The sequence below is a fragment of the Oncorhynchus keta genome, chromosome 25 (genome assembly GCF_023373465.1).
Source record: "Oncorhynchus keta strain PuntledgeMale-10-30-2019 chromosome 25, Oket_V2, whole genome shotgun sequence".
NCBI classification, from domain to species: Eukaryota; Metazoa; Chordata; class Actinopteri; order Salmoniformes; family Salmonidae; genus Oncorhynchus; species Oncorhynchus keta.
In genome coordinates this window covers 48,402,755-48,420,443 of record NC_068445.1, presented here as the reverse complement: position 1 = coordinate 48,420,443, position 17,689 = coordinate 48,402,755, and the positions used below count along the sequence as shown (strand labels likewise).

Sequence of the window (17,689 nt, the reverse complement as noted above, 5' to 3'; positions counted from 1 at the left end):
TGGCAGTGAAGGATGGGGTCCACTATATGGCAGTGAAGTGTGGGGTCCACGATATGGGTCCACTATATGGCAGTGAAGTGTGGGGTCCACTATATGGGTCCACTATATGGCAGTGAAGTGTGGGGTCCACTATATGGCAGTGAAGGGTGGGGTCCACTATATGGGTCCACTATATGGCAGTGAAGGGTCCACTATATGGCAGTGAAGGGTCCACTATATGGCAGTGAAGGGTGGGGTCCACTATATGGCAGTGAAGTGTGGGGTCCACTATATGGCAGTGAAGTGTGGGGTCCACTATATGGGTCCACTATATGGCAGTGAAGGGTGGGGTCCACTATATGGCAGTGTGGGGTCCACTATATGGCAGTGTGGGGTCCACTATATGGCAGTGTGGGGTCCACTATATGGCAGTGTGGGGTCCACTATATGGCAGTGAAGGGTGGGGTCCACTATATGGCAGTGAAGGTGGGGTGGGGTCCACTATATGGGTCCACTATATGGCAGTGAAGGGTGGGGTCCACTATATGGGTCCACTATATGGCAGTGAAGGGTGGGGTCCACTATATGGCAGTGAAGGGTGGGGTCCACTATATGGGTCCACTATATGGCAGTGAAGGCTGGGGTCCACTATATGGCAGTGAAGTGTGGGGTCCACTATATGGGTCCACTATATGGCAGTGAAGGGTCCACTATATGGCAGTGAAGGGTGGGGTCCACTATACGGCAGTGTGGGGTCCACTATATGGCAGTGTGGGGTCCACTATATGGCAGTGTGGGGTCCACTATATGGCAGTGTGGGGTCCACTATATGGCAGTGAGGGGTCCACTATATGGCAGTGAGGGGTCCACTATATGGCAGTGAAGGGTGGGGTCCACTATATGGCAGTGAAGGGTCCACTATATGGCAGTGAAGGGTCCACTATATGGCAGTGAAGGGTCCACTATATGGCAGTGAAGGGTCCACTATATGGCAGTGAAGGGTCCACTATATGGCAGTGAAGGGTCCACTATATGGCAGTGAAGGGTCCACTATATGGCAGTGAAAGGGTGGGGTCCACTATATGGCAGTGAAGAGTGGGGTGCACTATATGGCAGTGAAGGGTGGGGTCCACTATATGGCAGTGAAGGGTGGGGTCCACTATATGGCAGTGTGGGGTCCACTATATGGCAGTGAAGAGTGGGGTCCACTATATGGCAGTGAAGGGTGGGGTCCACTATATGGGTCCACTATATGGCAGTGTGGGGTCCACTATAATACAGTGAAGGGTGGGGTCAACTATATGGGTCCACTATATGGCAGTGTGGGGTCCACTATAATACAGTGAAGGGTGGGGTCCACTATATGGCAGTGAAGGGTCCACTATATGGCAGTGAAGGGTGGGGTCCACTATATGGCAGTGAAGGGTGGTCCACTATATGGCAGTGAAGGGTGGGGTCCACTACATGGCAGTGAAGGGTGGGGTCCACTACATGGCAGTGAAGGGTGGGGTCCACTATATGGCAGTGAAGGGTGGGGTCCACTACATGGCAGTGAAGGGTGGGGTCCACTACATGGCAGTGAAGGGTGGGGTCCACTACATGGCAGTGAAGGGTGGGGTCCACTATATGGCAGTGAAGGGTGGGGTCCACTATATGGGTCCACTATATGGCAGTGAAGTGTGGGGTCCACTATATGGCAGTGAAGAGTGGGGTCCACTATACGGCAGTGAAGTGTGAGGTCCACTATATGGCAGTGAAGTGTGAGGTCCACTATATGGCAGTGAAGGGTCCACTATATGGCAGTGAAGGGTCCACTATACGGCAGTGAAGGGTGGGGTCCACTATACGGCAGTGTGGGGTCCACTATACGGCAGTGTGGGGTCCACTATACGGCAGTGTGGGGTCCACTATACGGCAGTGTGGGGTCCACTATACGGCAGTGTGGGGTCCACTATACGGCAGTGTGGGGTCCACTATATGGCAGTGTGGGGTCCACTATATGGCAGTGTGGGGTCCACTATATGGCAGTGTGGGGTCCACTATATGGCAGTGTGGGGTCCACTATATGGCAGTGTGGGGTCCACTATATGGCAGTGTGGGGTCCACTATATGGCAGTGTGGGGTCCACTATATGGCAGTGTGGGGTCCACTATATGGCAGTGTGGGGTCCACTATATGGCAGTGAAGGGTGGGGTCCACTATATGGCAGTGAAGGGTGGGGTCCACTATATGGCAGTGAAGGGTGGGGTCCACTATATGGCAGTGAAGGGTGGGGTCCACTATATGGGTCCACTATATGGCAGTGAAGGGTGGGGTCCACTATATGGGTCCACTATATGGCAGTGAAGGGTGGGGTCCACTATATGGCAGTGAAGGGTGGGGTCCACTATATGGGTCCACTATATGGCAGTGAAGGCTGGGGTCCACTATATGGCAGTGAAGTGTGAGGTCCACTATATGGCAGTGAAGGGTGGGGTCCACTATATGGGTCCACTATATGGCAGTGAAGGGTCCACTATATGGCAGTGAAGGGTGGGGTCCACTATATGGCAGTGAAGGGTGGGGTCCACTATACGGCAGTGTGGGGTCCACTATATGGCAGTGTGGGGTCCACTATATGGCAGTGTGGGGTCCACTATATGGCAGTGTGGGGTCCACTATATGGCAGTGTGGGGTCCACTATATGGCAGTATGGGGTCCACTATATGGCAGTGTGGGGTCCACTATATGGCAGTGTGGGGTCCACTATATGGCAGTGAAGGGTGGGGTCCACTATATGGCAGTGAAGGGTGGGGTCCACTATATGGCAGTGAAGGGTGGGGTCCACTATATGGGTCCACTATATGGCAGTGAAGGGTGGGGTCCACTATATGGGTCCACTATATGGCAGTGAAGGGTGGGGTCCACTATATGGCAGTGAAGGGTGGGGTCCACTATATGGGTCCACTATATGGCAGTGAAGGCTGGGGTCCACTATATGGCAGTGAAGTGTGGGGTCCACTATATGGCAGTGAAGGGTGGGGTCCACTATATGGGTCCACTATATGGCAGTGAAGGGTCCACTATATGGCAGTGTGGGGTCCACTATACGGCAGTGTGGGGTCCACTATACGGCAGTGTGGGGTCCACTATACGGCAGTGTGGGGTCCACTATATGGCAGTGTGGGGTCCACTATATGGCAGTGTGGGGTCCACTATATGGCAGTGTGGGGTCCACTATATGGCAGTGTGGGGTCCACTATATGGCAGTGTGGGGTCCACTATATGGCAGTGTGGGGTCCACTATATGGCAGTGTGGGGTCCACTATATGGCAGTGAAGGGTGGGGTCCACTATATGGCAGTGAAGGGTGGGGTCCACTATATGGCAGTGAAGGGTCCACTATATGGCAGTGAAGGGTGGGGTCCACTATATGGGTCCACTATATGGCAGTGAAGGGTGGGGTCCACTATATGGGTCCACTATATGGCAGTGAAGGGTGGGGTCCACTATATGGCAGTGAAGGGTGGGGTCCACTATATGGGTCCACTATATGGCAGTGAAGGGTGGGGTCCACTATATGGCAGTGAAGTGTGGGGTCCACTATATGGGTCCACTATATGGCAGTGAAGTGTGGGGTCCACTATATGGCAGTGAAGGGTGGGGTCCACTATATGGGTCCACTATATGGCAGTGAAGGGTCCACTATATGGCAGTGAAGGGTGGGGTCCACTATATGGCAGTGAAGGGTGGGGTCCACTATATGGCAGTGAAGTGTGGGGTCCACTATATGGCAGTGAAGTGTGGGGTCCACTATATGGGTCCACTATATGGCAGTGAAGGGTGGGGTCCACTATATGGGTCCACTATATGGCAGTGAAGGGTCCACTATATGGCAGTGAAGGGTGGGGTCCACTATATGGCAGTGAAGGGTGGGGTCCACTATATGGCAGTGAAGGGTGGGGTCCACTATATGGCAGTGAAGGGTGGGGTCCAGAAGCCTGCACACCCATACCTGAAACAGGCTGGTGTGTGTTACCTGAAGCAGGCTGTGTGTGTGTTACCTGAAGCAGGCTGGTGTGTGTGTTACCTGAAGCAGGCTGGTGTGTGTGTTACCTGAAGCAGGCTGGTGTGTGTGTTACCTGAAGCAGGCTGGTGTGTGTGTTACCTGAAGCAGGCTGGTGTGTGTGTTACCTGAAGCAGGCTGGTGTGTGTTACCTGAAGCAGGCTGGTGTGTGTGTTACCTGAAGCAGGCTGGTGTGTGTGTTACCTGAAGCAGGCTTGTGTGTGTGTTACCTGAAGCAGGCTGGTGTGTGTTACCTGAAGCAGGCTGGTGTGTGTTACCTGAAACAGGCTGGTGTGTGTGTTACCTGAAAACAGGCTGGCTGGTGTGTGTTACCTGAAACAGGCTGCGTGTGTGTTACCTGAAGCAGGCTGGTGTGTGTTACCTGAAGCAGGCTGGTGTGGGTGTTACCTGAAGCAGGCTGGTGTGGGTGTTACCTGAAGCAGGCTGGTGTGGGTGTTACCTGAAGCAGGCTGGTGTGGGTGTTACCTGAAGCAGGCTGGTGTGGGTGTTACCTGAAGCAGGCTGGTGTGTGTTACCTGAAGCAGGCTGGTGTGTGTGTTACCTGAAGCAGGCTGGTGTGTGTGTTACCTGAAGCAGGCTGGTGTGTGTGTTACCTGAAGCAGGCTGGTGTGTGTGTTACCTGAAGCAGGCTGGTGTGTGTGTTACCTGAAGCAGGCTGGTGTGTGTGTTACCTGAAGCAGGCTGGTGTGTGTGTTACCTGAAGCAGGCTGGTGAGGGTGTTACCTGAAGCAGGCTGGTGAGGGTGTTACCTGAAGCAGGCTGGTGAGGGTGTTACCTGAAGCAGGCTGGTGAGGGTGTTACCTGAAGCAGGCTGGTGAGGTGTTACCTGAAGCAGGCTGGTGAGGGTGTTACCTGAAGCAGGCTGGTGAGGGTGTTACCTGAAGCAGGCTGGTGTGTGTGTTACCTGAAGCAGGCTGGTGTGTGTGTTACCTGAAGCAGGCTGGTGTGTGTGTTACCTGAAGCAGGCTGGTGTGTGTGTTACCTGAAGCAGGCTGGTGTGTGTTACCTGAAGCAGGCTGGTGTGTGTGTTACCTGAAGCAGGCTGGTGTGTGTGTTACCTGAAGCAGGCTGGTGTGTGTGTTACCTGAAGCAGGCTGGTGTGTGTGTTACCTGAAGCAGGCTGGTGTGTGTGTTACCTGAAGCAGGCTGGTGTGTGTGTTACCTGAAGCAGGCTGGTGTGTGTGTTACCTGAAGCAGGCTGGTGTGTGTGTTACCTGAAGCAGGCTGGTGTGTGTGTTACCTGAAGCAGGCTGGTGTGTGTTACCTGAAGCAGGCTGGTGTGTGTTACCTGAAGCAGGCTGGTGTGTGTTACCTGAAGCAGGCTGGTGTGTGTGTTACCTGAAGCAGGCTGGTGTGTGTTACCTGAAGCAGGCTGGTGTGTGTTACCTGAAGCAGGCTGGTGTGTTGTACAGGGAGTTGTTCTGAGCCTGCACTTGGTAGTTAAGGACAATGGGACACTCCTTCAGGGCGTGGTCAATGAGATCCTCTCTCACGATCACCACAGCAACACCAGCGCAGCCCACGTTCTTCTGAGCCCCAGCGAAGATCAGCCCAAACTATTAATAACACAATAAACACCAACACACAGGAAGTTATGACTGGGTTATTGTCCTTTAAATGTTTTAGGTCATTTCTGTAGGGTGAAATAACATGCAGTAGTTGGTAGGCTTTCCTTTACCGTACATTATGCTGCATAACCATAACCTCAAATCAGCACCTCAAATCTCATTCCCATGCATTTTAATGATGTAAATATGTCGTTCTGCCCCTGAACAAGGCAGTTAACCCACTGTTCCTAGGCCAGTTAACCCACTGTTCCTAGGCCAGTTAACCCACTGTTCCTAGGCCAGTTAACCCACTGTTCCCCTGAACAGGCAGTTAACCCACTGTTCCTAGACCAGTTAACCCACTGTTCCCCTGAACAGGCAGTTAACCCACTGTTCCTAGACCAGTTAACCCACTGTTCCTAGACCAGTTAACCCACTGTTCCTAGGCCAGTTAACCCACTGTTCCCCTGAACAGGCAGTTAACCCACTGTTCCTAGACCAGTTAACCCACTGTTCCTAGACCAGTTAACCCACTGTTCCCCTGAACAGGCAGTTAACCCACTGTTCCTAGACCAGTTAACCCACTGTTCCTAGGCCAGTTAACCCACTGTTCCTAGGCCAGTTAACCCACTGTTCCTAGACCAGTTAACCCACTGTTCCTAGACCAGTTAACCCACTGTTCCTAGACCAGTTAACCCACTGTTCCTAGACCAGTTAACCCACTGTTCCTAGACCAGTTAACCCACTGTTCCTAGACCAGTTAACCCACTGTTCCTAGACCAGTTAACCCACTGTTCCCCTGAACAGGCAGTTAACCCACTGTTCCTAGACCAGTTAACCCACTGTTCCTAGACCAGTTAACCCACTGTTCCCCTGAACAGGCAGTTAACCCACTGTTCCTAGACCAGTTAACCCACTGTTCCTAGACCAGTTAACCCACTGTTCCTAGACCAGTTAACCCACTGTTCCTAGACCAGTTAACCCACTGTTCCTAGGCCAGTTAACCCACTGTTCCTAGGCCAGTTAACCCACTGTTCCTAGGCCAGTTAACCCACTGTTCCTAGACCAGTTAACCCACTGTTCCTAGGCCAGTTAACCCACTGTTCCTAGACCAGTTAACCCACTGTTCCTAGACCAGTTAACCCACTGTTCCTAGACCAGTTAACCCACTGTTCCCCTGAACAGGCAGTTAACCCACTGTTCCTAGACCAGTTAACCCACTGTTCCTAGACCAGTTAACCCACTGTTCCCCTGAACAGGCAGTTAACCCACTGTTCCTAGACCAGTTAACCCACTGTTCCTAGACCAGTTAACCCACTGTTCCTAGACCAGTTAACCCACTGTTCCTAGACCAGTTAACCCACTGTTCCTAGACCAGTTAACCCACTGTTCCTAGACCAGTTAACCCACTGTTCCTAGACCAGTGTTCTGTTCCCCTGAACAAGGCAGTTAACCCACTGTTCCCTGAACAAGGCAGTTAACCCACTGTTCCTAGGCCAGTTAACCCACTGTTCCCTGAACAAGGCAGTTAACCCACTGTTCCTCTGAACAAGGCAGTTAACCCACTGTTCCTCTGAACAAGGCAGTTAACCCACTGTTCCTCTGAACAAGGCAGTTAACCCACTGTTCTCCTGAACAAGGCAGTTAACCCACTGTTCTCCTGAACAAGGCAGTTAACCCACTGTTCTCCTGAACAAGGCAGTTAACCCACTGTTCTCCTGAACAAGGCAGTTAACCCACTGTTCTCCTGAACAAGGCAGTTAACCCACTGTTCCCCTGAACAAGGCAGTTAACCCACTGTTCCCCTGAACAAGGCAGTTAACCACTGTAGACCACTGTTCCCCTGAACAAGGCAGTTAACCCACTGTTCCTAGGCCAGTTAACCCACTGTTCCTAGGCCAGTTAACCCACTGTTCCTAGGCCAGTTAACCCACTGTTCCTAGGCCAGTTAACCCACTGTTCCTAGGCCAGTTAACCCACTGTTCCTAGGCCAGTTAACCCACTGTTCCTAGGCCAGTTAACCCACTGTTCCTAGGCCAGTTAACCCACTGTTCCCAGGCCAGTTAACCCACTGTTCCCAGGCCAGTTAACCCACTGTTCCCAGGCCAGTTAACCCACTGTTCCCAGGCCAGTTAACCCACTGTTCCCAGGCCAGTTAACCCACTGTTCCCAGGCCAGTTAACCCACTGTTCCCAGGCCAGTTAACCCACTGTTCCTAGGCCAGTTAACCCACTGTTCCTAGGCCAGTTAACCCACTGTTCCTAGGCCAGTTAACCCACTGTTCTCCTGAACAAGGCAGTTAACCCACTGTTCCTAGGCCAGTTAACCCACTGTTCCTAGGCCAGTTAACCCACTGTTCCTAGGCCAGTTAACCCACTGTTCCTAGGCCAGTTAACCCACTGTTCCTAGGCCAGTTAACCCACTGTTCCTAGGCCAGTTAACCCACTGTTCCTAGGCCAGTTAACCCACTGTTCCTAGGCCAGTTAACCCACTGTTCCTAGGCCAGTTAACCCACTGTTCCTAGGCCAGTTAACCCACTGTTCCTAGGCCAGTTAACCCACTGTTCCTAGGCCAGTTAACCCACTGTTCCTAGGCCAGTTAACCCACTGTTCCTAGGCCAGTTAACCCACTGTTCCTAGGCCGTCATTGTAAAGAAGAATTTGTTCTTAAAGGGACTTGCCTAGTTAAATAAATGTAAAAAATTAAATGATGTAGCCGATTTTGACTTTGCAGCGTGGTTGTGTCGTGGGAACCAAGTAAGATGCTCAACCTTACCTTGGAAACGTCGACGGGTCGGGACAGGAAGTTAGATGACATGTCAGAGACCAGGACGGCTCCATGGGTTTCGGGGATGAAGTTGTACTCCACGCCGTGCACCGTCTCGTTGCAGCAGTAATACACGTAGGACGATCCAGGGGTCAACGACCAACTGCTGGGGTCAGGGATCTCTGGAGGACCACACAGTCAGAATCATTAGACCACACGGTCAGAATCATTAGACCACACGGTCAGAATCATTAGACCACACGGTCAGAATCATTAGACCACACGGTCAGAATCATTAGACCACACAGTCAGAATCATTAGACCACACAGTCAGAATCATTAGACCACACAGTCAGAATCATTAGACCACACAGTCAGAATCATTAGACCACACAGTCAGAATCATTAGACCACACAGTCAGAATCATTAGACCACACAGTCAGAATCATTAGACCACACAGTCAGAATCATTAGACCACACAGTCAGAATCATTAGACCACACAGTCAGAATCATTAGACCACACAGTCAGAATCATTAGACCACACAGTCAGAATCATTAGACCACACAGTCAGAATCATTAGACCACACGGTCAGAATCATTAGACCACACAGTCAGAATCATTAGACCACACGGTCAGAATCATTTGTCAATGACTGACCACGAGAATCTAAATAGGTCAGATCAGGTGAATAACTTCAATCACTAGTGGTGATTAACAACTCACGTCCTGTCGTAAATCAAGGGGGGGGCTTTCAGGTCTCCCTCTCCAATATTCACCTAAGGAATGTAATTTGTTTCCAAGATACTTTTTCCCGCCGAAACTCTAACACTCTCAAAAGCAACGACTGGAACAATATTTCTAACGTAGACCGTGGGGAATGGTCAGAGGCGATCTATAGAACACTAATGTCATTTTATTATTTTGTGATGTCATTAAAAAATATAACAAAGGAAATACTGTAACTTGGAAAGTATACCCATTACATGTACCAAGTTTCCATACGTTGTACATGTAATATGAAAAATTATGAAAGTGTTTTTGTTAAGAGAGGGATGTGATTTGAGAAACAATAAGATAATTGTTTTACATAACTTTGTACAAGTGACAAGTCACGACTCCGAGTGAGGTCAGAGAGCGTGTCAGCCTGACGGAACTGCTCCTTTCAAACAAACTGTATAAATGATGAATTAAGAAATGAACATAGCAGACCAGAAAAGCATGACGCTGCAGCTGCACATTTAAAGTGGTTTTAACTTTGAATCTCAACACGAGGTGGAGACGATAAACTCACCTCCCGGACAATCACTGGTACGGCTGATTAGCTGTCCTCAGTAAAGTATATCTAGAAAGCGAAATTATGTGGGACCATCATATTACACTGCTCTCATCACCCCACTGGGAACCATCATCACCCTACTGGGAACCATCATCACCCCACTGGGAACCATCATCACCCCACTGGGAACCATCATCACCCCACTGGGAACCATCATCACCCCACTGGGAACCATCATCACCCTACTGGGAACCATCATCACCCCACTGGGAACCATCATCACCCTACTGGGAACCATCATCACCCCACTGGGAACCATCATCACCCCACTGGGAACCATCATCACCCCACTGGGAACCATCATCACCCCACTGGGAACCATCATCACCCCACTGGGAACCATCATCACCCCACTGGGAACCATCATCACCCCACTGGGAACCATCATCACCCCACTGGGAACCATCATCACCCCACTGGGAACCATCATCACCCCACTGGGAACCATCATCACCCCACTGGGAACCATCATCACCCCACTGGGAACCATCATCACCCCACTGGGAACCATCATCACCCCACTGGGAACCATCATCACCCCACTGGGAACCATCATCACCCTACTGGGAACCATCATCACCCTACTGGGAACCATCATCACCCTACTGGGAACCATCATCACCCCACTGGGAACCATCATCACCCCACTGGGAACCATCATCACCCTACTGGGAACCATCATCACCCCACTGGGAACCATCATCACCCCACTGGGAACCATCATCACCCCACTGGGAACCATCATCACCCCACTGGGAACCATCATCACCCCACTGGGAACCATCATCACCCCACTGGGAACCATCATCACCCCACTGGGAACCATCATCACCCCACTGGGAACCATCATCACCCCACTGGGAACCAGCATCACCCCACTGGGAACCAGCATCACCCCACTGGGAACAAGCATCACCCCACTGGGAACCAGCATCACCCCACTGGGAACCAGCATCACCCCACTGGGAACCATCATCACCCCACTGGGAACCATCATCACCCCACTGGGAACCATCATCACCCCACTGGGAACCATCATCACCCCACTGGGAACCATCATCACCCCACTGGGAACCATCATCACCCCACTGGGAACCATCATCACCCCACTGGGAACCATCATCACCCCACTGGGAACCATCATCACCCCACTGGGAACCATCATCACCCCACTGGGAACCATCATCACCCCACTGGGAACCATCATCACCCCACTGGGAACCATCATCACCCTACTGGGAACCATCATCACCCCACTGGGAACCATCATCACCCCACTGGGAACCATCATCACCCCACTGGGAACCATCATCACCCCACTGGGAACCATCATCACCCCACTGGGAACCATCATCACCCCACTGGGAACCATCATCACCCCACTGGGAACCATCATCACCCCACTGGGAACCATCATCACCCCACTGGGAACCATCATCACCCCACTGGGAACCATCATCACCCCACTGGGAACCATCATCACCCCACTGGGAACCAGCATCACCCCACTGGGAACCATCATCACCCTACTGGGAACCATCATCACCCTACTGGGAACCATCATCACCCTACTGGGAACCATCATCACCCTACTGGGAACCATCATCACCCCACTGGGAACCATCATCACCCTACTGGGAACCATCATCACCCCACTGGGAACCACACGGCTGACTAGCCCATCTTCAAAGAAGCATCTTCCAGAGTGAATGGAAGGAAAATCAACTCTGCAGTTCTGTTCAGGACGACACGACAAGGCACCGGATGGATGACTGCAGAGACAAACAGTAGAAGTCTTGTTGGAACCCTTTTGGACAATCAGAGCCTTACAAGCCACAACAAGACCTAAACCGTCATGAACAAATACTGTATAACAAGCATTCGACCTGAAAGATCCCAGTTAAATCCCGTTATCCCTGGTTAGTTACTATTGGCTTAACCACACATGAAATTAACAGCACATTCCTTCATTGATTAATTTCCTTTCTGACCCACAAAATATATTCTGATGTGATTTAAGCATTGACATGGACTCAGAATATCCAATTTAATCTATGAACAATTGTAATCGAGTACAAAACTGACAATTTGGGAAAATATCAAATATAGCTTGCATATATAGTTACATTTTTCATGCTAGAAAAGGTTGGAGACCCCTGCTATATGCCTATAGGTTGTTTATTTACAACGTCACTCATTTGATTTCTTTACTATGTTACGTTAATTACTAAACTACATGGCCAAAAGTATGTGGACATCCCTTCAAGTTAGTGAATTCGGCTATTTCAGCCACATCCGTTGCTGACAGGTGTATAAAACCCGAGCAGAGCCATGCAATCTCCATAGACAAACACTGGCAGTAGAATGGCCTTACTGAAGAGCTCGGTGACTTTCAACCTGGCACCGTCATAGGAAATGTCTAGGAGCAACAACGGCGCAGCCGCAAAGTGGTAGGCCACACAAGCTCACAGAATGGGAGCCCCGAGAGCTGAAGAACTTTAAAAAATTGTCTGTCCTCAGTTGCAACACTCACAACAGTGTTCTAAACTGCCTCTGGAAGCAACGTGAGCACAATAACTGTTCTCTGGGAGCTTCATGAAATGGATTTCTATGGCCGAACAGCCGCACACAAGCATAAGATCACCATGCGCAATGTCAAGCGTCAGATGGAGTGGTGTAAAGCTCACCGCCATTGGACTCTGGAGCAGTGGAAACGCATTCTCTGGAGTAATGCATCACGCTTCACCATCTGGCAGTCCAACGGACAAATCTGTGTTTGGCGGATGCCAAGAGAATGCTACCTGGCCGAATGCATAGTTCCAACTGTAAAGTTTGGTGGAGGATGAATAATGGTCTGGGGCTGTTTTTCCTGGTTCAGGCGCCTTAATTCCAGTGAAGGGAAATCTTAACGCTACAGCATACAATTAAATTCTAGACAATTCTGTGATTACAACTTGGTGGCAAAAGTTTGGGGAAGGCCCTTTCCTGTTTCAACATGACAATGCGCCCGTGCACAAAGCGAGGTCCATACAGAAATGGTTTGTCAAGATCGGTGTGGAAAAATTTGCCGCTCGATCACTCTGGAGGGATGCCGGCCTCCCGAGTGCTCATTGCTAACTGGGCTAGTCTGAGTGATCAGGATAAGGTTTTGGATGAGGACACACGGGCTACCCAGTCTGAGACTGACCGGGATAAAGTCTAGCTATGTATGAGGACATTGTCAAAACCTGCTCATTCTACACTGATGAGTGTGAAGATAACAATGCAGACAACTATGCAGTCCAAACACATAGCCTGCCCAACCACGTAGAAACATAGCCTGCCCTGAACTGATGCCCAACCACGTAGAAACATAGCCTGCCCAACCATGTAGAAACATAGCCTGCCCTGAACTGATGCCCAACCACGTAGAAACATAGCCTGCCCTGAACTGATGCCCAACCACGTAGAAACATAGCCTGCCCAACCATGTAGAAACATAGCCTGCCCAACCATGTAGAAACATAGCCTGCCCAACCACGTAGAAACATAGCCTGCCCAACCACGTAGAAACATAGCCTGCCCAACCACGTAGAAACATAGCCTGCATGCCAGACAGTCTCTCAGAGAATGACAAGCTCCATTGTATTTGGTGTAACGCTCTAGAACAGCCAGGTGAGTATCAGATTGAGTTTTATAGCTTGGACACCATGCATTAGTGTAATTATCCACTGCACCAGAAAAGTTTCTAAAATACTGTAGAAAACCCTTTCAGTTGCTCTTGGAACACTTTCTCTCAAACACAAATGTTGCTTTTCGACATATTTTTTTAAATTATTGATTATTATAAAAAAATAAAATGACTCGCTCGACTCACTTTTCTAAAAGAAAAGTTAATCAATTTTGTCAGGCCTTAGTGTGGGAATCAGTCACATGTTGTTAGTGTGGTTATCAGTCACATGTTAGTGTGGTTATAAGTCACATGTTGTTAGTGTGGGTTAATGGTGTGAGGCAGATAGATAGTGTCAACAGGAGACATGAGGAGTCATTCTGCTACGTTAAACTGTTAACACGGAACACTGTGTCTCCTGTTATCACTCATGGGCAACAACTGGCGCCACACACACACACACACCCAACCCCCCCTTACTGGTGTAGGTGTCCAGTTTGGGGTGAACCACGTTGACCTTGCCGTATTTCTCAGCTTCCTTGGCAGCATTGGACGACCAGGTGCCCGTCACTAGGTAATCAGCACACCTGTCCTCCTTTAGACCAATCAGATTGAGGGGGACGGCACTAAACTGGCCCGTCCCGCCCCCCTGGAAGAACATGACTTTGTAGTTGGCTGGGATACTCCTGGAGAGAGAGAGAGAGAGAGAGAGAGAGAGAGAGAGAGAGAGAGGAGAAAGAGAGAGGAGAAAGAGAGGAGAAAGAGAGAGAAAGAGAGAGAGAGAGAAGAGAGAAAGAGAAGAAAGAGAAGAAAGAGAGAGAGAGAGAGAAAGAGAGGGCGAGAGAGAGAAGAGAGAGAAAGAGAAGAGAGAGAGAGAGAAAGAGAAGAGAGAGAAAGAGGAGAGAGAGAAGAAAGAGAGAGAGAGAAAGAGAAGAGAGAGAAAGAGAAAGAGAAGAGAGAGAAAGAGAAGAGAGAGAAAGAGAAGAGAGAGAAAGAGAAAGAGAAAGAGAGAGAAAGAGAAAGAGAGAGAAAGAGAAAGAGAAAGAGAGAGAAAGAGAGAGAGAAAGAGAGAGAAAGAGAGAAGAGAGAGAAAGAGAAGAGAGAGAAAGAGAGAGAGAAAGAGAGAGAGAAAGAGAGAGAGGAGAAAAGAGAGGAGAGAGAGAAGAGAGAGAAGAAAGAGAAGAGAGAAGAGAGGAGAGAAGAGAGAAGAGAGGAGAGAAAGAGAGAAGAGAGAGAGAGAGAGAGAAGAGAGAGAGAGAAGAGAGAGAGAGGAGAAAGAGAGAGAGAGGAGAAAGAGAGAGAGAGGAGAAAGAGAGAGAGAGGAGAAAGAGAGGAGAGAGAGAGAGAAAGAGAGGAGAGAGAGAGAGAAAGAGAGGAGAGAGAGAGAGAAAGAGAGGAGAGAAGAGAGAGGAGAAAGAGAGAAGAGAGAGAGAGAAAGAGAGGAGAGAAGAGAGAAGAGAGAGGAGAAAGAGAGAAGAAAGAGAGAGAGAAGAGAGAGAGAAGAGAAAGAGAAAGAGAGAGAGAGAAGAGAAAGAGAGAGAGAGAAGAGAAAGAGAGAGAGAGAGAGAGAAAGAGAGAGAGAGAGAGAGAAAGAGAGAGGAGAAAGAGGAGACAGAGAGAGAGAGAAAGAGAGAGAAAGGGCGAGAAAGAGAGAGGGCAAGAGAGAGAGCGAGAGAGGAGAAAGAGAGGGAGAGGAGACAGAGAGAGAGAGAAAGAGAGAGAAAGGGCGAGAAAGAGAGAGGGCAAGAGAGAGAGCGAGAGAGGAGAAAGAGAGAGAGAAAGAGGAGAGAGAAAGAGAAGAGAGAGAAAGAGAGAGAGAGAAAGAGAAGAGAGAGAAAGAGAGAGAGAAAGAGAGAGAGAAAGAGAGAGAGGAGAAAGAGAAGGCGAGAGAGAGGAGAAAGAGAGAGGAGAAAGAGAAGAGAGAAGAAAGAGAGGAGAGAGAAGAGAGAAGAAAGAGAGAAGAGAGGAGAGAGAAGAAAGAGAAGAGAGAAGAGAGAGAGAAGAGAGGAGAGAAGAGAGAGAGAAAGAGAAGAAAGAGAGAAGAAAGAGAGAGAGAAGAGAGAGAGAGAGAGAAAGAGAAGAGAAAGAGAGAAGAGAGAAAGAGAGGAGAGAAGAGAGAGAGAGAGAAGAAAGAGAGAAGAAAGAGAGAGAGAAGAGAGAGAGAGAAAGAGAAGAGAAAGAGAAAGAGAAAGAGAAAGAGAGAGAGAGAGAAAGAGAGAAAGAGAGAAAGAGAGGGACAGAGGGCGAGAGAGAGAAAGAGAGAGAAAGGGCGAGAAAGAGAGAGGGCAAGAGAGAGAGCGAGAGAGGAGAAAGAGAGGGAGAGGAGACAGAGAGAGGGCGAGAGAAAGGAGAAAAGAGAGAGAATCTCATTAAAAAAAAAATTCAACTAGATAAGAATGCAAATCCCTAAAAAAGGATTTGAGGAATCTGTCCAACCAAAAACACAGAGACCCAGAAAACCCGAGCCCTCACTATGGTGACTCACTAAAACAATACAGAAATACACTATCGGGATAAGAAGGAACAGCACGTCAGAAATCAGCTCAATGCATTTGAAGAATACAGAGAATGTAATCACTTCAACAACAAAAAAACTGGAACACACTAAACAAACAAAGATGTATCTATTCAAACACAACGATGTGTGGAAAACCCTCCAACCTAGAATGATACCACTGCTGGCTCGGCAACAATGTGGAGTGTTCTAGAACAGGTATTCTCAAACTGGGGGACCCCAGGGGGACCCACATCAAAATATGATTCACATTTTTTTCTTCATGTTCAAACAGTCCATTTATATTGTCCAGATGGACTAAACATTTGGTCAAGTTTTTTTCTCTTGTATCAGGAGCCTCATTTCTCTGCCAAAAATAAAATTAAACCATCTGGTGTTCAGCGAAAAAAACAACACAATGTCAAATACAGGTATCCCAGTCAAATAATTAACATCCAATCACATTAACCGTTACTCATCCAATCACATTAACCGTTACTCTCTCGTAGTCAAACGTAGGGAGACCTAGTGGAGTGGTAAAGCATGTATGTGCAAGCAGTTGCTCCCAACGCCACTTGGGTACACTGTAGTATCCACCGAGAGGCTCTTCCTGCCAAGGGAATGCCTGACAGTTTGAAAGATGTTTTTCACTTGTCTGACCGTTTGCATGATGATGAGTTTCTCACACGACTGGCCTGTCTGGGTGATGTTTTTTCTCACCTGAATGATCTGAATCTAGGATTACAGGGACTCTCCGCAACTATATTCAATGTGCGGGACAAAATTGAGGCCATGATTTAGAAGTTGGAGCTCTTCTCTGTCTGCATTAACAAGGACAACACACAGGTCTTTCCATCATAGTATGATTTTTTGTGTGCAAATGGACTCAAGCTTAACGGACAATGCCAAATGTGATATAGCGAAGCACCTGATGAGTTGGGTGCTCAATTACGCAGGTACTTTCCTGAAACGGACGACACAAACAACTGGATTCTTTATCCCTTTCATGCCCTGCCTCCAGTCCACTTACCCATATCTGAACCAGAGAGACTCATCCAAATTGCAACAAGCAGTTCTGTGAAAATGTATTTAATCAGAAGCCGCTGCCAGATGTCTGGATAGGGCTGCACTCAGAGTATCCTGCCTTGGCAAATCACACTGTTAAGACACTGATGCCCTTTGCAACCACGTACCTATGTGAGAGTGGATTCTCAGCCCTCACTAGCATGAAAACTAAATACAGGCACAGACTGTATGTGGAAAATGATTTAAGACAGACTCTCTCCAATACAACTCAACATTGCAGAGTTATGTGCATCCTTTCAAGCACACCCTTCTCATTAACCTGTGGTGAGTTATTCACCATTTGTTACAGTTTTACGGTTTTATATGTAAGATGGTTAAATAAAGAGAAAAATAATTGATTATTATAATATTATTATTTGTGCCCTGGTCCTATAAGAGCTCTTTGTCACTTCCCACGAGCCGGGTTGTGACAAAAACTCACACTCATTCTTATGTTTAATAAATGTATCGTATAGTGTGTGTGTGGCAGGCTTATAATTATGGCAAAAAAACAACATTTGAGAGTGTGCTGACCCTGGTGCTAGAGGGGGTACAGCTGGCCCTGGTGCTAGAGGGGGTACAGCTGGAGGTTGAATGTTTGAAGGAATACGGGACTTTAAAAACTTTGGGAACCACTGTTCTAGAATGATACACTGTTGCCTAGCCAACGATGTGGGGTGTTCTAGAATGATACACTGTTGCCTAGCCAACGATGTGGGGTGTTCTAGAATGATACACTGTTGCCTAGCCAACGATGTGGGGTGTTCTAGAATGATACACTG

At 48.9% G+C, this 17,689-nt stretch overlaps 1 protein-coding gene across 1 annotated transcript in view; it reads right to left on the bottom strand.

Annotated features, from left to right (window-relative positions):
- Window positions 1-17,689, bottom strand: part of LOC118372989 (phosphoserine aminotransferase) — a 41,646-nt gene that overhangs the window by 21,304 nt on the left and 2,653 nt on the right. The window contains 3 exon segments of the mRNA XM_052479812.1: window positions 5,431-5,600; window positions 8,367-8,539; window positions 13,829-14,034. Of these exon segments, the coding sequence (XP_052335772.1) occupies window positions 5,431-5,600; window positions 8,367-8,539; window positions 13,829-14,034 (549 nt within the window).